Here is a 22479-nt window from a genome sequence, read left to right on the forward strand (position 1 = left end):
AAATTGCGCTTATGTGCGGATTTGCGCGCACCCTTAGCCGGGCGACGCAAGTACAGGGATTATATGGGAGCGTCGTTGTCGGTGAGGGATCATTGCGCTCAAGGCTGAATTACGTATTCCAAGCACCCGATACATTACTACGACGCCTGTGTTGGGGCTGTTGCAAAAGACTGATCCGTTAAGTATTCTGGCGAACCGGAAAGGCCAGTGTGAAAAGAAATTAAAGTGTGGGCAGGTATGTGTGCAAACTGATCCGCTCACCAACTGCGCACGTCGTCCGCTCACAGTCCTTACCGCTTTTATCCGCCCACCGGCCCGCCCTGGCTACGCTCAACAATACAGCTCCCCACTGTTATGCGCCATGTGATAATCCCGATAATTCAAACTGGGAATCTTATCCTGGCATTCCGCGGACCGGACAATTGTGTTCGGGGAAAAGCAGGAATAATACCGGGTGTGACAGCGCGCTATGACTTCACATTAATATCGACCCTACATAAGCACAATATTCCGGCAATGTTTCTCAGTTAATTCATTCGCCGTCCAGCGGTATCGGTGGGTGGTCGGTTACTCGTTAGCTAACTTTGGTAATGCTGTATAAAGGTGCGCCAGAAAAACCCATCGCGTCGCACTTTTCTTTTACCGGCTTTAGAACTCACATTTGTAGTCATGTTTCTCTCAGTATTCCTTGTTGTTCTTTGTGGATGTTGGACGGTGCGCGGCGCACCCGTCTTCCATATGTTTGATGAATCCATCCCGAATTCGGCTCCGTCGCTCATCCTTGTACAGAATGCGCCATACCGCTCTCTTTACCTCACCAATCCCGATTTAGCCAAACGACCGTTTCCCCGTGGTGTACACTATTACGGCGCCGCCAAAGGTCACAACCATCGACGCCACCAAGCCCTGTCAACGGCGGCCGGTCAGCCGGTGCCCCGGAGTTTCCTTGTGGCGTTGGGGGAATTCACCAATCTCAAGACAGCCTCAACCACACCGGTGCCTGTGACACGACCGCCACGAAATCAAGGCAACTGGTTTCTGGGTTAACCCGTGATTATGTAAATTATATGGACCGTTGGTGAATAACTACACTTGTATGTGGTGATGCTTGCCTAGCGTTACCTTTCTGTCAGTGTCTGACTGTCTGCCGGTGTTTCTTACTGCGGTACTGGTGTCGCACGTTATCAAAAAACTTAACTAGATTATTTGGATCACTCGCTGTTGCGAGTGTTGACACAATGACTGCAATGAGCTGTGATTGTTCTTCTGCTTTTGTTTTGCGTGAAATGTAAGATATACAGCAATAAATTTTTGGTACTGATGAAGAAAAGTAGATGAACGCTTAAGATAGTTAATAGCTAAATAAGCCATATCGAAGAAGAACGTTGTGCAAAATTAAAGTCTTACAATGGCATTGATGACTGAGTATTTTGTCTCGTAATGAATCGTTAGCACGTGCTTGCTATTTTTGTTGTATAAAAGACCTTGTAAACCTACTGCTTATCTGTGTAAATACGGAGTAGTGCATTCTTGAAAGGGTTACGCATTGGAAGTCAGACCAATGTAATTATGTTAGTAAAACAAATACATGTACGAATATACTAGCAAAACAACTACATAGTATAAAGTATTACAGATATATTATGGCACACTATGTGACTATCACAATGCAGTGGCCGTATTTCAGGCTGCGTTAGTGAGCACAACAAGATAAGGCGCACCCTATCTATTGTTTCTTCATGCCGACGCAGTATCTCCTACACAAGGCGTAGCGGAAAGTTCTGATGGTTTAAGCCAGCGTTTTCGATTGCGTTCGCTTGCGCCTTTCCTTCTGTGTTTAGATGGACTCGTAACCTAATCTTTGTGTATACAATCAATGGAATGCGTTAGAAAGATCAGTGCTGACGCTAATCGTGGTTTGTCAAGATAGCCAACTCAATGCACGTGTCCTTCATTACATCCAGCGCATGCGTCAAGCCGGAAAGGTCAAGGCGGGATACCGACTCCTACGAGCACGGTTTCTGTGAAGTCTTGTTGTCGGCAAAGGATATATGTATTATTGTTTACAGACGGTGTAACTGCAGTCTGCATATACCAATGCAGCATCAATCATACTATGGTAGCATTATTGTTACGGTTATACCTGCATAAATATTTCCAGCATAAGCTATTTTTACAGCTGCTCTGCTAAGAAACTAAGAAACCAAGGAAATTACAAGACCCAAACATTCCATTATCTAGGTACACAACAATCAAGAAAATATCGTAATGAAAAATTTGTACGTCAGTTGGACGAAAGGGCTAAAGTAGGTGATGAGGAGAAAATTAATGTTTTGGCTGCGAAGAATAACCACACGGGAAACGAACCGCAACCCCAAGGGGCGTGCCCCGCGACCCCAACCCCACGTTCGCGAACTGTGCGTATAAATACGAATAGGGATTTCACTGCGTTTTATTAAGCCCTCGCTTTGTTGGTCGTTCGAGAGACGCCTGGTCCGAAGCACTTTCTAGTACGATTACATTTTGTGCGAAAGGTATCTCTTTTTGCCTCGACGAGCGCGCAAATGGTAATCATGTTGCGAGAGTTTGTTCTGCTTTTTCTTTTTACCGAAAGCTTGGTGGTCACCGCAGTGCCGATGATTCGCATTCTGGGCCGTCCCGATATGGATTCTATTCCTTCCATCATTCTTCTGCCTCGATGCATTTCCGTAGAAACTCCCCGGCTGGCGCTTCCATCAGTTGCTGATTCCGTTGATTCAAAGAAGAAGAGGTCGTTACACCAAAATCATCGCTGGTTTAGCGCTCGATCTTCTCCAGTGACCCCTGTGAGTGGAAGACCGATTCCTCGAAATTCCATCATCGCATTAGGAGATCTCGGAAGCCTGCGGTGTATAAAGCAGACTGATACCGTAGTCACGTCGACGGTGGTGCAACAAAGCAGCCAACAACCGGAACAAGGCAACTGGTTTCTCGGATAAATGCTTGTAGATATGGAAAGGTCATACATATCTGTAGTTCGTTCTATTTTAGAGCTCTTTAAGTGAGATTAAAAGCTTCATCAAAAATTGTGGTATCTTACGACAAATTTTACCAGTTTTTTCGTTTCTGTTTATGTTTTGATGTACAAAATGGATACATTGTACAGGATCTGTGTTTCTGTAGTGCATGTACATACAATACAGTACATACCATATTTTGTACAATTAAGGAACAAAACTTTACGAAACAAGCCACTTTTAGCCAGCCTTCAAGGCTTCAAGGTTAACAGCTGTTCTAGGAAAAAAAGCAGATTACAGAACAATCAGAAAGTCTGGATAATGTTTCCGGTAGTTCTTTTATTGAGTTAGTGCCTGGATTGTGGATAAATTATCTCTATTGATTCGCTCCATACAGCTTATGGTTATCAAAACCTATGCGATATCGATTTTCCGGGACTAATCAAACTCTGCAACATAGTCACTTTTGTAATACACGCACATCCATAATATCTGCATCATAATAGCACACATATTACCGGCATAAAAACTCCAGCCGATTTTTTCAAAGAAGAATACTTACAAATAAAACACTTTCACAGCTAATGCAAAAGTTGCAAGCTTGCATCGATGGAGGCAAGTCTGAACTGTAATCCAAACGCACCCTCAATACAAAAGCCAGTTCCAGTAGGAAAACAACCGTACACTGGATACCGCCACAAATCCTAAAGCCCAGCAACACGATCCGCTAACGCACTGCCTCCGCACACACAACACAGCGTGTATTTGATTTCTTGATCGTGCCGGTTTAAAGCCCAACAGTCCCCACTGATAGGTCGACCGGGCACGAGGCGGCCTCCCATCGTCCGCATCCTTATCCGGCGTCTCCGTTTGATTAACTCCCCAACTCGGGCGCAATCCAGTCCCGTTCCTTTCTTTCTCTCCCTCTCTCTATCCTTGAATAGTTGTATATATATACAGCACTGGCCTTTATATCTACGTATTCACATGTGCTTGTGTTTTTTGCACATCCTCATCCGGATGTCGGATTTGCGCCTGACTTCCCGTGTTCATCGTTATGCCTAATCGGATGCCGGTACATGACGCGCGCGCCCGGGGATAATCCAGTTGGCGTGATGTGGACATAAAAGATTACTGAATTTCCTTTACCGCCACGCTTGTACAGGAGTCTCTGCAGCACAATGCCCAAGACAGTGGAGACGTTAACGGTAACACGCTGGAAGCATGATGTCACGAATAATCATCTGAAGGGTCGGGAAAAACAGGCGACCGGTGCCGGTAACGGGGATCAGCTGTTGCCGGCCAAGATTAGTCTGGCCAGCGGCATTTGTATTATTGTCGGGACCATTATCGGATCGGGGATTTTCATTACGCCCAGTGGTGAGTGTGGCAGCGCTAGAGTTAATGAGAAATTGTTTTCTGTAGAATCCAGATTACATTTTACTTCGGATGACAACAAACTCCAAAATACTGTGGCAAAATCTTGAAATACATAAAATTCCAACAGAAGTAAAATGGTGATATTATTTAATTTTTTTATTTTTACAAGCAGTGCTCAGATTCATTGTGTATAAACTGCAGCACAGCTTCACGTGTTTGCATGTTTTACATTTTCCTAGCCTCTATAAAATTTTATTGCTGTGCCGATTTTCGATGTACAGTATATATAAATTACCTGCATATTTTTGTCTTTAAATCATTTTTTGTTTCCAAAACAGTTGTTGTTATTTTTTTCTGATTTTGTTTTAAATGGTATGCATTTATCTGTAGAATCCCCTCCTATTTTTAATTTGTGGCCGATACAACACGCTCATTTTGACGGCTGAATGATGTAACACGAGATAGGGATTTTATAGTTTCCGTTTATAGGGGTATTAAAAGGCGCCGGAAGCGTAGGTTTGGCCTTGATTATCTGGATCGCGTGTGGACTTTACTCGTTCCTGGGCGCTCTATGCTACGCTGAGCTGGGCACATCCATTAAGCGCAGGTACTGCAGGCATGTGTGTATACCGTTGCTCTGTTGCAACCATTCATCAAATCCCTTAACATCCTTAGATAATGCGTTCGTAATCGCGGGGAATACTATAACTCAATCATTATTGGCAAAGCAAATCAATCGATCTGCGGGGAAGCCATAAACAATATTTAATTCATTTCTATCGGAACCACTGAACCACATCGTAGTAACAAGAAATAAGCACATAACTTGCCAAGAATTGTGACGATTATTAATTGTGTTAATTTTCTAGGCGCAAACTGTTTTTTTCCAATCATTTTAATTTTTAAATAGACTGATTTTTGTTTTATTTTGAAAATAGGTTTAATAGACTCTATGCCGTAGAGTTCACTGTAAAATTTAAAATTATATTAATTTTAAATGCTACTGGTAAATATGCTGCTCACACGCAACGCTGGCACAATTTGTAAACAATCGGCAATTACATCACACCACCACACTGCACCGCCCCCGCCGATTATTTCCCCATATTGGCCCATCCATCAGCCTGATCGCAATAATTAAACGGTGTCAAATCAGCAGCATCTCCCTATTATAATCCCCGGCAAAAATAGGCCACAACACATACTACGGACATATGTATATTTGCCTGGGAAAAATCAATAGGACAAAGTCAACGTTTACTGATTGGGTTTCGAGGCTGCTACACTGCATGGGTTAGTCGGTGGGAGAGCAGTGGCATTTGTTAAAATATTCATGGGATGTATGTTGTCAATATGCTAGTGAAAGCTACTTAGCCAGGACGGCCTTTTGTCCGATTGGAAATTGGCTTTCATCAGCCGGGGCCGGGTGTAATTTGGTACAAATAGGCCTCTTTCCGGGCGCTGTCGTAGTTTCCACAACGACCCAAACGGGAGAAACGAGCGAACAAGTGCAGGGACGGAGTTGGGGAATTAGCCGCGGACCGCAGCGAATGGAGGTTAATGGAGGAGCGCTATTGCGCTATTCGGCTGGGCAATGCTTTTAATTGGGATATTTGATATACCCGGCATTTGCTTAAATGTCTCCTCCAGCGGAAATCAATATAATATGGTTAAGGCTAATGTCTCTCTTAAGTTAGTAGCATTCCTTGAATCCGGTGATTTCACTATCTGAAACACCACTAAAAATTCTTCGAAAAATACCATCCGAACCCTTTTTTTAAAAACATGAAACTATTCTCAGGGAAATTTAACCGCTGCACTAAATCAGTTATCGTATAATGTTGTTAAAATACAGTACATGTTCGTAATATATAGCGTAAACAATAAAGTGCAGAGCACACTGCGAGAGTTAAAGAAGAACCAGGGTTCAAAAATCTAATAAAAAAAGGTTTTTTCCAAATTCCAAAATAAAAAATTGAATATTCGATCAAGATACTTAACGAAAAAAATTTATTAAAGCAATTATAAAATTTTGTCTTTGCCTTTTCAGCTCAAAACTAGCCATCTGTAGAAGACTTTAGTGAAAGAATTAGCCGTGCGCTGTTTGCGGAACGATTTTCTCACACGATGCTGATGTTGGGAAAATAGTTTGCTCTTCATTAAAACGATCGCCTTTCTGGCGATATACACTCGGGGCAGTTGTGTATGTTGCTGCCGGGTTGCGCAACAAGAAAAGCATTCATTATGAAAAGCGGAGTGATTTTTCAAGCTCAATCCAGCGTCCCGGGTGACAGCTCCATCGATTGTGTGCAGCCCTGATCGTGACGCCGGGGGAGCTGTGCAGTATCCTCAGACACATTCCCTAATAAACACAGCACAAAAAACCATCAACCGCGCTTTGATGGGCGCAATCAATATGTGTGTTTTTTTGCAGTGGCGCGGATTATGCCTACATCTACGAAGGTAAAGTGATATTGATTGCGCTGGGCTTCTTTAAATATCCACATGCACATCCGGTCTAGTCAATGTTATTCTTCTTCTCTCCCCTTCGGTACACACAGCTTTTGGACCGTTTCTGGCCTTCGTCAGACTGTGGATTGAGTGTTTGATTATTCGACCGGGTAGGCGATGGAAGAATAATTGTCATGCTAATACAATCAATAAAACAACTTTAAACCGCATCCCTCGATCATCGAGAATTTCCCCAGTTCTCTGAATTTCTTGACAAAACGTAGTTTGACATTTTAAAGTTAAGAATATTTGTTCTATTTTACTACAGATGCATTTCCCTTAAATATTTTTTTTCATTTTCAATCCGAAATTTTCTGGTTTTGCAAAAACATAATGTAAGCAAATTCAGCAAAATCAATAACAGTTAAATTATGCTGATAATTTTTAAAAATGATAATAAATTCATTCGGTTTTAAATAATTGGCAAAATATTAAAAAAAGACCGATAAGTTCAAAATAGTTAACAAAATAATAAATAGATATGTGACTATTTGAGGTCCACTTTATTTTCAAACCAGGTTTTCCTCCTTTTACGCCACAACTATTATTTTACAAATTCGTTTGCTTCTTATTCCAAATTCCATCGTCACATCATTATCAGCTTGTGCGGTCATTATAAGCTGTTTACAATAAGCTAATAGTTTTTTCTGTGACTTTTTGACTTTTCCATACAAATCCAGTTTTTTTGCCATGTAAATCACTACTCTGTCGTGTTGGTTGAACACGCCGGCACCCGCACATCGATGATTAGCGGGCGCAGTGTAGTGTTAAGACAGTGATGTGATTACATAACCCATTTCCTTCCGTTGCTCCAACACACACAGGATGCCAGACCATTGTGGCGTTAACGTTTGCCCAATACATCCTGCAGCCGTTCTACGCCGATGTGCCCTCATCCGCGCCGACCATCACGCTGGCCGTTGTGTGCATCCGTAAGTCACTTGTGCGTTCTCCCTGTACCGAGCTGTATATTATAGGAATTTGTGCCGGTTAATGCTTCACTGCCTGTGGCGCGCTGCCGACAATGCCTCCCCCGAGTAATAAGCAAGAGCGGGATAATGTTCACGTCAAGTAGACATGTCATTTGTGTTGAGCGGGAGGGGAAGCGGGTTTGCGGGCGCGGAGGAAATCGACCCCCGGGAATTTGTATATGCCGGGGATAATATTCCACCAACCGTTGACATTTTTGTTGTTCTCGTCGTGAAAAATTGCTTGCTGTGTTATGGCGGCGCGTTGACCTTGGAGTGTTGTTCAGATGGGGCGGTGTGATACGCCGGGCTTTCCGCTTGTTGGTTTTGTAACATGTAATCCAAGTAGGAAGGAATGTTTCTATCGCTGAAGGAAGTTAGAACGTTTTCACTGATTTATTGACAAAATTATATTACACAGTTAAATAAATAGCCGGGAAACGATAGTAGAGGAACGTGGAATGGAAAACTAGCAAAACTTATAAATCATCTACCGTGTTTTTGTGAACAAGATTGTGAAAGCGCAAGGCACGTTTTTCCAGGCAAAAATTTGTTTAATTGAAAGTTTATTTTAAAAAATAAGCGAAGAAACTAATGGCTCTAATATGTACGATTTCTTACCAAATACTGGCAAAATTTCATATAAATCAAAATATTGTCATGGGATTTTACTGGATGGTGGCCCGGTTAGGAAGCTATAGCTGAGAATCGTTGCGGCTGCCGCAAATTGCTACCATGTGTCCGGAAATGACCTGATTACGCTTCCGCATTCAACGCGCGTAAAAGCTCTTGCAATGTGATTACAGAATCTAAACTGAGCGCTTAAAGGGGTAGCCCGCCATTCTACTGTCTCGTAATTTTTTAATTGCATCTTAGGAGAGCTGAACGGATTTTCTTTTCTTTCAGTGATCCTTACGTTGGTCAACTGTTGGGATGTCCAGCTCGCTCTGGCTACACAGAATGTCCTGACGATCTTTAAAGTCTTGGTAAGGCAAAACTTTGAATACAATTTTTAATGGTAGATTAAATAACATCTTAACAATATTGACTGGTTGTTGTTTGTTGACAGGGATTGGTTTGTGTTATTGTCACTGGATTTGTACAGCTTTGCTTAGGTAAGTTTGCTTGCGCGTACTTCTGCGAGGACGCTGTAAATTTTCAAAAATGGAAAAGAAATGTTTATTTCATTAAAACAGTTTCTTATTAAAAATTTCTTTAGATGACTTGCGGTTTTAAAAGTGCATAACCGCGTCAACCTTCTAAAACGTTTCTCTGGTGGTTGTGGCTTTTTAAATAAAATCAAAGGTCACAGTTCACACTACACGATCTGATTATACCCAATATATATTATTTATGAAATATTAAAGTTGTTTTGCTGCGCAGAGCTCGTACAATTTTGTCAGTTTTCAGGGCAAACAAGAAATTTCGAGAACCCTTTTGCCGGAACAACGCACAGTGCCTACGACGTATCGGTGGCCTTTTACCGCTGTCTTTTTGCATACTACGGATGGAACTCCCTCAATTTTGTCAGCGAAGAAGTAAAGAGACCACACAAGTACGCTACTTGATTATTTTACTGATATCTGCAGACGCATATAGTTGGCTCCGAAAGAACGCGCTTTACAGACTCTAGTTTTCTAATGAACTATTTTTCCACAGGAATCTAAAACGGGCGCTTGTTATCTCGTGCCTTCTCTGCACCACACTGTACTTCCTGACCAATGTGGCATTCTTCACCACCATCTCCGCCAATGAGATGCGCGAGAACGCCGCCGTGCCCTTTACCTTTGCTAACATCCTGTACGGTCCGCTGGCCTGGTTAATGTCGCTGCTGGTGGCCGTGTCATCGTTCGGCGCCGGCAATGGCATTGTCTTCACGTCGGCCCGCCTTTTATGGGTAAACCAATTCAACAGAAAATGTTCTTCGTCCTAAAATTTTACTGCAGAAACCGTGGATCGGTTTCATTAGATCTGCATTGCAAACCTATTGCCACGTAATGGATGTGAAAACGCCGTACTGGATGTTTACAAGATTAATATCGTAGGTGGGCGCCAAAGAACATCAATTACCGCAACTGCTTGGAATGATCCAAATGTGTAAGACGGAAGAAAAAAAATAAACTAATAACTACCGTTAAAGCCAAGGCTAAAAATTTTGCAGACCGCGGCACGCCGATACCGGCCATCATCTTCACGGCCATCCTCTCCCTGATATACTTGTTCTTTGGGAACGTCTTTTCACTGATTTATTTCTTTTCCGCGGTTAACTGGCTGGCCATTGCCGCCGGCGTCTTTGTACTCGTGAGCAACTACGCTTAGTCTGTACTACTTTAGCAAAAAAACGTTTATAGCTACAATTTCGCGCTTTCAGATTTGGATGCGATGGAAGCGGCCAGATTTAACGCGACCTTATAAAGTAAAAACTGTACATGTATTGGGAAAACGGTTTTTGCATACACTGCTGTTTAACGCTATTGATTGTAGGCGTCGCTGGTCTGGCCAATCGTGTACTTAATATGTACCATATATTTCATCTTTCCTCCTTTGTATGAAGATTTATTGGACACCGGTCAGCATACTCAGCATACCGTTTGGTCTGATACATTAACCAAAAGTATTACGAAAGCTTTCTGTAGGCGTTGGTGTTCTGATCATGCTTACTGCTGTGCCTGTTTATTTTTTCCTTGTCAAGCCTTATTATCGACCAGATTTTCTTGACCGATGGACAGGTGAGAAAACGTTTCGACTGCGGTTAGTCTTATCGAGCCGAGCATTTTCGCTTATTGCAGGAGCTTTTACGCGTGGCGTGCAAAAAGCGCTGCTTGTATATTAGGAATTGCCGGGCACTCCATTAAGAAGCATTTGTACAAGACACATTTGTCTGCTCAAGAGGGTTAATTCAGTCGACAAATTTCCGGTTTTTTTGTACGTGAGGTTTCCTGTGAATGTCTGCACAAACGGTCTGCATATGTTTTTCAGCTGATCTTTATTGGAGATTATTTTGACGTAGAAAATGGGTGGAGAAGTAGATGAATGTATTTTGTTAGCGGATAAAATGGGATTTAACGGAAATTAATTTCGTATCGATACCTGTTGTACAGTATTTGCTATATGGATAAGCACGTTCAGTTACGAAGCTAGTAAAGCATAAAACATTGTCAGTTATGCACCATCATCTTTACCCCAGTAGCTCAAAAATGTTATCCAAAGTTTTTCTTTTTGACGTAACACAGGTACATATTACTGCTTTTCCTTTTAAATTTTTAAGTATTTCGTAGTACTTTTATTGCACACATTGTATCGATTCAAAAACAAAACCTGCAACATTTTCCTTTCCACCGCAGTAGTGTAGGCGCAAAACAATAAACACCCGAGAACACAATTAATTTCTAATAAAGCGGAGAATAACTGGATATTTATTGCTGGCGACTGCAATCAATCATGACCTTGATGCCGGCGCCGATGCGGGCCGTCTCAAAGGCTTCCAACGCCTGCTCCAGTGCGTAGCGGTGTGTTATCAAGGGCTTGACGTTAACACGGCCGGAGGCCACCATTTCCAGTGCTGTAGGGTAGCTGCAAAACAACAACAATAACAACCCGGTTAATTAACTTACTAGCCGCTAAACGGTAATTATAACAGCTTCATTATATTAACGGTTACCAGTTGAGATAGCGGAAAGACCCGCGAATGTCAACTTCGCGACATAGCGCATCCATTATCGGCAGCTTGTTCTCCAGGGTGCCCATACCGACAAGCACAACACAGCCGCCGGACTTAGTGGACTGCAGTTAGAAAATTTATGAGTTGGCTGGAAGGATAAGTCAGTCATAAAATATTTCAAAACACATCAATTAAATGCAAGGAAAAACGCTAAAAGCGGAAGGTTGATAACAACTACTGGCACTAAAAGAACTTCTATCAAGGTCAGTCATCCAGTAGAAATTAAATCTGGTCTATACCTGTACACGTGATATAATTTTACCCGTAAGACTTTTTTAATCTGAAAAACTGTGAATATCTCATTTGTCTGAATTTGGTTTCTTAGCAGAAATCTTTCAGATTCAAAAAAGAATAATTGTGCTTGTACAAATATGAATGCGCATGTTATGTTTTTACTGCATTTCGAATTTTTTTGGAAATTCCGATAATATACCTGTGAGCTAACACAAACTTTGTTTAGCTGTAACTGAAGAAATTATAAAACGGTATTTCTCCTTACATAAATGGCAAGCGCTTGACTGGTTTCGGCGCCGCTGCACTCAATAGCGCAGTCCGGCTGACGACCAAGACATTCGGCGACCAGTGCTGCTACAGCTTTGGGATCTTTGCCGGTTACGTTGATTGTGTGGTCAGCGCCCAGTTCTTTAGCAAATTTAAGGCGCTCTTCCGATACATCTGGAAAAGAAATGCGTTACTGGTGTGGTTAATGGACAAAAACATTTTTTTATGTACTCGTACCGGTAATGACGACTTTTGAAGCACCCATTGCGCGGGCGGACAGCATGTTTACAAGGCCAATGGGACCTGAAAAATCAGTCTGTTATTATTTACTTGCGTATAGATATAAGTGCATTCACAGACCATATTACAGTATAAGAAACAAAATTTATTGGCAAACTGATAGTTTAGAATACAACTAAGGACGTGTTCGAGTTTTGTAATCTTATATAAAGCAAAAATTAGCATTAGCTCGAAAATACATATGCCCCACAACTATGGTTATTATTTACAGGAGCTATGCATATCGGTGGCTCTATCACGTGATAAAAACATTTGTAGATCGTAGAGATGCTGGAAGCTTTACTGATAAATTATGGCATTAATTACCTGCACCGCAAACAAGTACATTGTAGCCGATTACAATTCCTGCTCGTCGGCAAGCGTGAACAGCGACGCTTAGCGGTTCACACAATGCGCCCTCTTCCAAAGAAACATGATCGGGAAGTCTACAGCAAAGACACTGTAATTTGTTGGAACTGGAATTTCCTTGTTGGAGACTATTAACTGGGAAAAAAATACGAGATTTTAGATGGACGTACTTGTAGCAGAAATCCGCGTCATGAACGTAATAGCGTGCGAGAGTGCCGTGCCAGGGCGGTGTGGCGCAGAAGGTGACATGCGAGCATAAATTGTAGCGGCCTTCTTTGTTGTAGTCACACCGCCGGCAGGGTACACCAGGCTCGATAGCCACACGGTCACCTGTATCATGTAAGTAGAACATATTAAACAAATACTCGTTAGTCGTTACTAGTGCATCTGATTATTTAAGCAACCATTATTACTTGGATCATAAATACTTTCACAAAATTGCAGCACAGAGCGAAAGAATGGAGTGATTGCGTTTACCTTTTTTCAAATGGGTAACACCTTCGCCGACAGCGGAAATAATACCGCTGGTTTCGTGTCCCAAGACCAGAGGGGCTGAAAAGGGGGAGCAAATAAAACCGACATGTTGAATAAATGGAAACGGTTTCTTTGTCATTCAGAAATCTTTGCACACGGACCTTTGACTACGTAATCCCCGATGTATCCGCGTTGCCTAGAAAAAAACTGAATCATAAAGTAACCGCATACAGTTTTGGAAATCGCTTGCCAAATTATTTTACCAGCTGTTAAAGTACTACTAATAGCGGTAGACAATCAGCATATGAACGAATTTTTACGTGGCGAGTATTATACGACGTACCAAAAGTGGACATCAGAGCCACAGATTCCGACTTTTTGTATAGCAATCTGCACTTCTGAAATGCAAGTAAACAGTAAGAATTCAGCCGGGGTCAATTTTGTCTTTCACACGTAATCCTTTTGATGTTTAAATAAATCAAAAGCCATTCTCTTTACTGACATATCGTAGATATTCCAACATTGTTATTTTAAGGAATTTTTTTATGGAAGCTTACGATGGGGGCCTGGTTGGGGGATCGGCATCTCCTCCTAGAAACGTACAACGCTGCTGAGAAGAATTACCCTTTATATTTCCTGATGAGCTTTTTTATACCCGATATATTTTCCTAATGAGATTTAGAGTATATTGCATCGGATACTTACCAAACGCAAATTTTTGACAGACTGCAGCACTGCCGACAGATTGGTATCAGGTGAAGAAGGCATTGTAGGTAGAATGATTAGCACAGTAATACAAACAATTCAAATAAACTAACTAAAAAATTGATCAAATGATTCAATACCAGGCACAGGACGGTAAATTTAATTTTGATTTTCACCGCCGAACTACCGAAATAATTGCACTAAAGCGATAACACAGTTGTACTTCTATCGCTGCAATCAGATGAACGATTGTGGCGCGCCAGTAATTTTTGGCTCGGAGCGACGCTAATAAATAAAACTGCAACCGAAAGTTCTACTGCCTGCTTAGTCATCTGTGCGCACTGCACATACTGTGCAAGTGCATGGAAAAGTATATCTTGCACAGTTACACTTACACCTGCTATTAAGCGTAATAATTTTAAACTGCGTCTGTTCAACACTCGAAGTTCGTGGAAGACACCGGTTTCCATTGTGCCAGGTATTAATTGTGCCAAAATGTCGTAAATTTAACATATTGCTGGTTCCACTGCTGTGTTCTATAATTTAGTCTTCGAATTATATCTGCCTGTAACGGGCTCTTGGTTGTCACGCATCTTCCAATACGATCGAGCGCTTCAGTACATAATTATAGCAACGTATGTATTTCCGGCGGTATTCTCGAGCAGTATTAGCCGGTACCGTTGCTCGTTATATGCCGCTCTTTCCTAATGATAAAGTCCCCATGAGCAAGCAAACGCTCCTATGTTAGGGCGTTTGTAAACGCTGTCGGAAAATGTCCCGGGGACGTTTTGGCTATCCTCTGAGAGAAAGCGTACTAAACGAGGCTGCTATAACATCTCCAACTTAAACTGCTCATAAAACGTCTCAAAATAGCATGTTGCGTAAAATGGAAACGAATTCCTACTGTAGTTGTATAAACTGGAGAAGGATGGAAGGTACTGTAAATAAATGTGCGCAGTCATGCCATGCTCATGGTAAGGTTGGGAGAACAGCTGCCGAAATCTCACGAGTGCGCGGGTGTTTCTGGTTCCAGTTGAAATTCAAATGCGCTTGTGCTCGTGCAATTTGCATGCATGCAGTCCATGGGACTTTTTTATCGGGTAAACCCATATGCGCGCATTTCCTGTTTATCCGATAAGATATGAAATGCAAAGTAGCCAACTGGCCAAGTACATATATTTAAGTGACCCAGAATGATTATTTTCTAGCGATAGCACTATTTGAACATTGATAACACTCTTTCGATTCTGTTCCAAACATCCCTGGCAGCTGAAAACCATTTAACAGCGTTACAGCGTAGCATTTCCAAAATTTACTATAGAAATAGTTACTATATCGGAGACGCACGTTAAAGAAAGTGCACTGAAATCTAGACGCGGAAATTAAAATTTCTCAAGCCGCAAGCTGTTCTGGACGACAGTTATGGGGAATAATGTTTTCAGAAAGAACGCCGCTGTCGAAGTCATTGGCAGTAAAATGCGGTACAGCTACTCACAAGCGGAATTTATTGGCAAGGGAGCATTTGGTGTTATCCACAAAGCCAGAGTTGTAAAGCGGGCGGGCTTCACCGGAGCAGATGCGATAGCTGTCAAAGTTATACGTATCGCCGCTAATTCCGGAGTAATGACGAGCGAAGAAAGCTGGAAGAAAGTCGTGAGCAGATTGCGAAAGCTACGTGGACTACTGCACAAACATCTCGTTCTTTACCACAAAGTCACCATAACCAGAGCGTCCGGCGGAGCCACAGTTGAGCTGGCAATGGATGTCTACGACTGTGAGCCAACGGCGATTTGTGACACTGACCGTTAATTTATTAAGCGTGTATTAAGGCTAAGGGTATACGGAACAAATTTCGTAAACATTTACGGAAACTCTTACTTTTTCGCACACTCCGAAGCACTTTCTTGCAGCGATCCGGTTGCGCGCACATACGGTGTTCAAGCCAATGTATGCAACTCATTCGGCTGTAGAATGATTTACAGAAGAACGCTGCAATAAAGCGTTTCGGATTGTGCGAAAGCGAAAGATCTGCTGGATATATAAGAAGCTTGTGCCGTGTGCCGGGTCCTGTCATTTTCCTTAACAGGCTTACATTTTTCCAGGCGACCTTGCCTCCTTTTTACGGGAGGCCAAGAAGAAAAACGTGCTAAGCGACGAAAAAGTTATTCGATTTGCCAAGAACATAACCAAAGGACTGCACTTCTTGCATCAGAATAACATAATACATGGCGATTTAAAGCCAGAAAACATCCTGATGAGAATTTTCCCGAATAACCGGGAAAGGCTTTTGATCGGTGACCTAGACGATCTGGTGCAAATGCAAGAGAGCGTCACTTGTTCCGGAGATATCTCGCAGCTGCGCGGTACGATACGTTACATGTCTCCGGAAATGCTAAAAAAATTTGCTCAAATGAAAACCGAGGATCCTGGGCGAAAGACCGATATCTGGAGTCTGGGTTGTATGATTCTGGAGATGGCTGAGTGCTGCCAGCGCCTTGATCAAAGAAGATTGGTGAACGAGAGAAAAATAATAGAGGTTGGAGATGATATACCGAATCATCGGTATGCCAACCTGATTATGGACGGATACGCGCCGTTTGTGAGCGACGTCATAGTGGAAGACCTTGCAAGGCTTATCGGACACTGCTTGCAACGCCGTAGCACGAACAGAATATCGGCAGAAGCCCTGTTGCGTAAATTGTGGAAGTATCAGGGCCTAGTATTTTTTTATACCGGTCGCATTCAAGAAGAATGTGGGATACCTCTTGTTGTATTCGATCCTTCGACTGGGTCCTTGCATACTCGGACTCTACCTTGCCCATCATCGACAACGGACAGCAAATTATTAAAGGGGTATTATTCTTCATATTGCATAGCGGCCACCGAAACCGAAGTAATAGTCGCGACCCGGATAATTCCTGACTGGGCTTCTCATTCTGAATCGCACTTCCAGCGTGTCGATGAAGAAACGGGGCGTGTTTTGCGCCCTTTACCTGATAGCCCAGTTTGCACAAGCGCTGTCGCTATAGAAGACAAGCTTTATTTCTGGGATTTAGGACATGAAAGATTCGTGGCAAAGGACGTCACTACTGGTAGCGATGTATCGTTGGAAACTCCCGGAAAAGGGTACGAGTACACAAAAGATTGCGTTCATTCGTTTAATTGCTTAGCAGTGAGTTAGCACCAGTCCAGTTGCGCGGACGCCCTGTAAAGCACATAACCCTACCCCTACCTACCCTAGCATGAATCTTCACTTTCAGGTTTTCATCAGCTCAGATAGTGGGAATATTCGGTAAACGGATACTGTATGCCACACATGACGAGTTATATTCGTACGATACCGTAAACAATAACTGGGCGTTCGTATGGAAATGGCCAATCAACCGACGCTGGAGTTATGCTGCGACGGTGGTAAATGGATGCATATACGTTTTGGGTGGAAACATGCCACAGCTGCTACCTGACAACCATGGTCGCCCAACAGCAACCTGCTTTCGCTTGCAAATTGAAACGGCTACGCGTGAAGAATTAGAGGCGCTGAAGCGGCCAAGATATGACCATGTCGCCCGTGTTATCAAGAACCGCATTTACATCTGCGGTGGCCGGCATTCCGCTTACGAGTACGCCGCTACAATAGAGTTCTACGATATGAAACATAAAGCAGGATGGTCAGTCGTCAGTCTATCGGCAAGCGATCAGCAACTGCTGCCTTGGATATCCGGATCTGCTTGTGAAAGGCTGGGAAATTGCTGGAATGTGGCTGCAATGTATGTTAATATAGATAGCGACGGTTCTACTGAACAAGATTCCGTCAGTACTTCTATAGTGCGGCAGCAGTTGCTGCCTTGCGTTTCGGGGCATGTTCGTGAACGGCTGGAAGAGGACAGGAATATGGCTGCAATGTATGTGAGTATAGACTGCGACGTTTCTGTAGAAAAAGATTCCATCAGTACAGACCAGCAGCTACATTGCGTATCGGGTCCTGGTTGTGAAAGGGTGGGAGAGGACAGGAATGTGGCCGCAGTGTATGTGAATATACCTAGACTGCGACGCTTCTGCTGAAAAAGATTCCATCCGTACACCGCAGCAGCAGCTGCTACCTTGCGTATCGAGACTTGGTTGTGAAAATTTGGTAATGTAAATGTCAGGAATGTGGTTGCAGTGTATGTTAATATAGACAGCGACGGTTTTACTGAAAAGTCTTCATCAGTTCGGAGCCTTTGAATCTTAGTTGGAGAGTAGATCTTTGCTCTCATCGAAATCAATCGGAAATTAAAATAATACAGCACAAAAAACGGAATTCGATAGGATAGCAAATACCCAGAATCAGTATGAGTTAGTTTTTTGTGCTGTTTCCGGTTCACCGTTTTTTAACATTATGCCTATACCGTATACGTTATGTGGTTAGTCCGTTCGCGAAAGGTTCGTGATACTAGCCGGGCTAGTTATCATACGCGTATTAAGTGAGCGAACTCAACGACCCATGAATGGAAATCGATTTCGAATTGCTATTTTCGACTACATTAAATATTATTAAATTGCTTACAACCTAAACAAAAATCGACAAAACGCAGTGGCACAGGATTTATATTGCAGCATAAAGCCGGACCCAGTTCGGCGAGACTATATACGACACGCCCAACTTGATGCCGGACTTGGGTGGAACCGTGGAACGATAGGTGCTTTTTTAATTTTTAGGCATTCACCATCATCCATTTAATTTCCATTCGGTTGCAAGCGTTCGACAGTATAGCCTTCACTATCTCATTACGTCGATCGCATTAGCTTCGCGCTGTTCATCTCTTACAAAGCAAACAAAAAACGCACGTAAATTCCCGATGCTGAGAATGAATAATAAGGGATCGCAGAGGCTTTGCATCGGGTACAGGTAGGTTTGCATTATTCCTAGTATGGCAAAACGGCTAGCTCCATTAGGGACAGTTTTCAATAAGGAGAAGTAGACCATACTAGGTATCCAGCAGATCGACGTGCTGACTGTGTACAGCGTAAGCAAAACAAACGGTCTAGCTGCAGCAGCTTGTCGCTGTCTAGAATCTGCCCCCCTCTCCCATACCGCTCGCGACCGTCCCGCCATGCCACGGTTCCGGTGTTGCAACCGCTTCCATAAAAGGACCGGATAGGTGAGAGGAATTAATAACTTCGGCACGCCAAAAACCCAGATTGCGGAAAACAGATACCACGCCCGTTGCGCATCCGTATTGGCCCAGCACGAGTTCGGTTTCCGATAATACACGGCGTCCATTAGCACTCCCGGTAATTGGACAATATGGAGGTAGAGCGTAATGCTGGCACACACCCACCATGTCAGTTTTGCGATATGGTGCAATCGATACGACAGCGGCCAGAAAAGAGCCCACGCACGGTTAATGGTGATTAGTACGTGGAAATGTACCGTTATCGCTACCAAAACGTTTTGACTGTACATCAACAGTGTACAGTACCGGTCATCAGCAGGCCAGAAGTTCTTGGGGACGATGACCGGTGCGCTAGTGGCGCAAAGGAAAATAATATTGCTTAAACGCATAACAATGATGTAGATGTTAAACGGCGCTCGGAGACTTTTAGTTTTCAGAAGAACTATCGTAACGGCAGTATTGAGGATCAGGGAGGCTACCGATACGCTGAAAAGAAATACCGGCCCACCGTCCGCGTTAGTGAAGGCCGCCGTCGTGTTAATACTCGGCGGCAGTGTATCCGCGCGTGACTCGTTTAGCAATAAAACGGTAATGATAACGGGAAGCATTATGGTTAACGTACTGAAGAAGCTTTGAGCATGGTTAAGAGTCGGATGCCAAACGAAAACATCCAGCAAAGGTCTCGCGCATCTTATAACAAATCAGACCAAACACTCCTACCAAACTTGCCCGTGGGGTGTAACTGTAGTACGAGGTGGCGGTGTATCAGAACGTTGAAACGCATCATTGCAGTTTACAGACACAGTTCATTTTATTTCAAACTTGTACAAGCAAATGCCCTTTAAAAACTTAGACTCAAGTAACCAAAAGCTAGAACAAATAAAACAATTCCTCTAGCTCTTTTGAACAACCAACAGTTCCAAGAACAGAAGCGGCATTTCCACGCTGAATTTCAACACTTATGCGCTGCCACAAAAACGCGGTAGCGCGCGCCTCTCCTGTTTGTTCTTTTATGCGTCGACCAACTTCATTGATGAACTGACGAGTACTGACGCCGCAACTTCCCGCAGTTTCGAAGGCCAGAAGCTGGAAAAAATAACGATCGGTGAGTTCTTCATAATTACGCCACTTTCGTTCTTCTGCATCCTCTGCTGCCGATCCCGATACTTCTGATGAGCCGGCGATGTATGACATAGCAAACGTGTCGCACACAGTTACACCCCAGATCAAAGGGATGCCGTTCTTCCAGGGGAAAAGTGATAAACCGTCCGGCCGCTTACCATTTGACCTGCACAATCCAGGTGGCTCTAGAATAGTTGGAACTTTTGCTGAACCCGGGCTTGGCTGAACTCTTTTGCTGAATTAGACTGTTCAGACTTGCGTGACGCCTGAATCTCCCCTGGCTTTTCAAACATGACAAACCGTGCAGACCTTTTACATCAACCATTTCACCGCATCGGCATTTATGCTGCTTACAGACCGGAGCTCCCATCCGTAACGCAACAGCGATTCGTAGTAGTAATTTCGTAGTAGTAATTCGTAGTAGTAATAACAGCGATTTGCAGTTTAATAGGTACTAATCATGCGATGGATTCATGTACGGCAGCAAAGCGAGGCGAAATATACCGTTATACTCGGTTATACTGTCTTAGACTGAGATACTGTACGACACTTCAGACAAAATATCAATATCATCATCTTGGCATCTTTTTGCATTATCGAATTGGTAACGCTTGGCAGAACAAAAAATAACGGTCAGTTAGTTACCTTTCTCAAACAAAACCGGCCTTCAAATGTAGTGAGGCGTAAATATAAATTTAAATATAATCCAGCCTTGACCAGCCAGTATGATTTCTTCGGATCGTGATTAACGTCATTAGGATGTGCCTTCAACCATACAAGTTGTGGATAAAAATACTTTGCAGAAAAAAGAATTCCAGTTAGAAAATCATTGCTCTCCACTAAAAAATCTTCGTGTTCATTGTCGCGGGAAACAACAATAGCAATCAGTCTACAGGTTATAAAAGCGTGAACGACTGCGCAAGCAAAACATTTGAAGCTTTCTGCACTAGATTTCACGCTCTTTCACCGGATTAATAGATCTGAAGAACAAGGCGCTCTTTTCAGAGATACACAGGAAGGTTATTTCGCTTTAGCAGGAGCAATTTTGATCAATTTAGTAGCAATCTAAAGTAACGAAATTTAGTACAAAAATTAAAACTTCTTAATATATTTTAAACTGAAAAAATTCGCCGTGGAAGTGGTTTTAGTTCAGACTCGCTTCTTAACATTAAGCCTTTTGGAGGCAACTTCAGAAACATCGAACACGTAGCAACCAGACTTTCGGTGCTACGGTGCATGACAATATGCTCAAATTCGTTATACATATCGAGTCGGCATACCTCGGCAACCAGGTGCTGGAACTGTGCGGTGTCCCAGCCCTCAGTGTCTGATAACGTCAATCTGTACCACATTTGGTTCGTGCTGGCGGCCTCTCAAAAAGTGAACATAAAACGTCCGCAAATTCTCCATGCTGAGGAAAAATAGCAATGGATCGCACAGAGTTTGCATCGGGTACAGACAAAACTGCACTTGCCGTAGTGTTACCAGGTGGTTAAAACTAAAAACGCCAATTTCAATAAAGCTGTACTAGGCAACCAACATACAAGGTAACCAACGTATAGACATGCTGACTGTATATAGTGTCAGCAAGACGAATGGTCGGGCTGCAGCTTGGCGGTGTCTTGTTTCCATCCCGTTATTCCTTGCCGTTCGCGACCGTCCGGCTATACCACGGCTCCGGTGTTGCAGACGCTTCCATAAAAGTACCGGATATGCCACCCGAATTATACGTTTCGGGACACCTAAAACGCAGATCGCAGAGAACAGGTACAGGAAACGCAGGAAAAAGCTGTAAATGCTATTACAGTATAAATCGGAATAAAATAAGAACATAGCCATCAAGCGAACGTCCCGGGGCTTGTTTCATATTAAAGGAAACCGAAAATAAAATTATACGATATGCCCATGGTCTGTAATTTAGGTACGAAACAGCAGTGTAATAGGCTTTTATTCTAAGAAGGAAACCGTTACGGACAAATCTCTTACTCGATGTTATTGTAGGGATCCTTTGGCGCATCATGTTTATTATAGATACCCATATTAATAATATGATATTTATCTTAATTAATATCCATTTACTTGTTTTAACCACCGATAGCCAGATTAACCGAACTCCCAAAGCTGCAGTTCGAAAAGGTCATATTTTCTGAGATACTCATTCTACATTAATTTGGTGAAGGCACTGCAGAAACGTTAGTTGCAAATACCGTGAGCGAAGGAAAAATGTCCGAAACGAAAACGGTGACATGGAAAAAGGCGAATTTTAAGCCGAGTCCGAGACGTATGCCCCGAAGTTT

At 42.9% G+C, this 22479-nt stretch overlaps 3 protein-coding genes across 5 annotated transcripts; 2 read left to right on the forward strand and 1 right to left on the reverse strand.

Moving 5' to 3' along the window:
- Window positions 1-3776: 3776 nt before the first annotated feature.
- LOC129584306 (Y+L amino acid transporter 2-like) lies at window positions 3777-10900 on the forward strand. Of its 2 annotated transcripts, XM_055476450.1 has the most exons (15): window positions 3777-4376; window positions 4866-4983; window positions 6811-6839; window positions 6938-6997; window positions 7712-7819; window positions 8762-8841; window positions 8925-8970; window positions 9266-9410; window positions 9515-9752; window positions 9901-9952; window positions 10017-10156; window positions 10227-10271; window positions 10340-10424; window positions 10492-10584; window positions 10645-10900. In XM_055476450.1, exons 1-15 carry the CDS (start codon window positions 4178-4180, stop codon window positions 10686-10688), a joined length of 1482 nt encoding a protein of 493 aa, XP_055332425.1. In that variant the 5' UTR covers window positions 3777-4177; the 3' UTR covers window positions 10689-10900. The 2 variants fall into 2 exon arrangements, 1 of the variants encoding a protein (XP_055332425.1); XR_008689872.1 differs by lacking the exon at window positions 10340-10424 and having other exon boundaries at window positions 10645-10700.
- Window positions 10901-11108: 208 nt separating this feature from the next.
- On the reverse strand, window positions 11109-14896 carry LOC129584309 (sorbitol dehydrogenase-like). The gene is made up of 11 exons (XM_055476454.1): window positions 13905-14896; window positions 13757-13790; window positions 13543-13597; window positions 13361-13395; window positions 13203-13277; window positions 12896-13055; window positions 12684-12802; window positions 12315-12380; window positions 12076-12251; window positions 11517-11638; window positions 11109-11428 (listed from the first exon to the last, which is right to left on the reverse strand). Exons 1-11 carry the CDS (start codon window positions 13965-13967, stop codon window positions 11272-11274), a joined length of 1062 nt encoding a protein of 353 aa, XP_055332429.1. The 5' UTR covers window positions 13968-14896; the 3' UTR covers window positions 11109-11271.
- Window positions 14217-18057, forward strand: LOC129584304 (serine/threonine-protein kinase PknB-like). 2 transcript variants are annotated; one of them, XM_055476447.1, is made up of 4 exons: window positions 14217-14382; window positions 15347-15678; window positions 16007-17030; window positions 17165-18057. In XM_055476447.1, the coding sequence occupies exons 2-4, from the start codon at window positions 15381-15383 to the stop codon at window positions 17964-17966; spliced, it is 2124 nt and encodes a 707-aa protein (XP_055332422.1). In that variant the 5' UTR covers window positions 14217-14382; window positions 15347-15380; the 3' UTR covers window positions 17967-18057. The 2 variants fall into 2 exon arrangements, with proteins under 2 accessions (XP_055332422.1, XP_055332421.1); XM_055476446.1 differs by lacking the exon at window positions 14217-14382 and having other exon boundaries at window positions 15212-15678.
- Window positions 18058-22479: the final 4422 nt, after the last annotated feature.

This window comes from Paramacrobiotus metropolitanus, unplaced genomic scaffold, assembly GCF_019649055.1.
Source record: "Paramacrobiotus metropolitanus isolate TYO unplaced genomic scaffold, Prichtersi_v1.0 Parri_scaffold0000013, whole genome shotgun sequence".
NCBI classification, from domain to species: domain Eukaryota; kingdom Metazoa; phylum Tardigrada; class Eutardigrada; order Parachela; family Macrobiotidae; genus Paramacrobiotus; species Paramacrobiotus metropolitanus.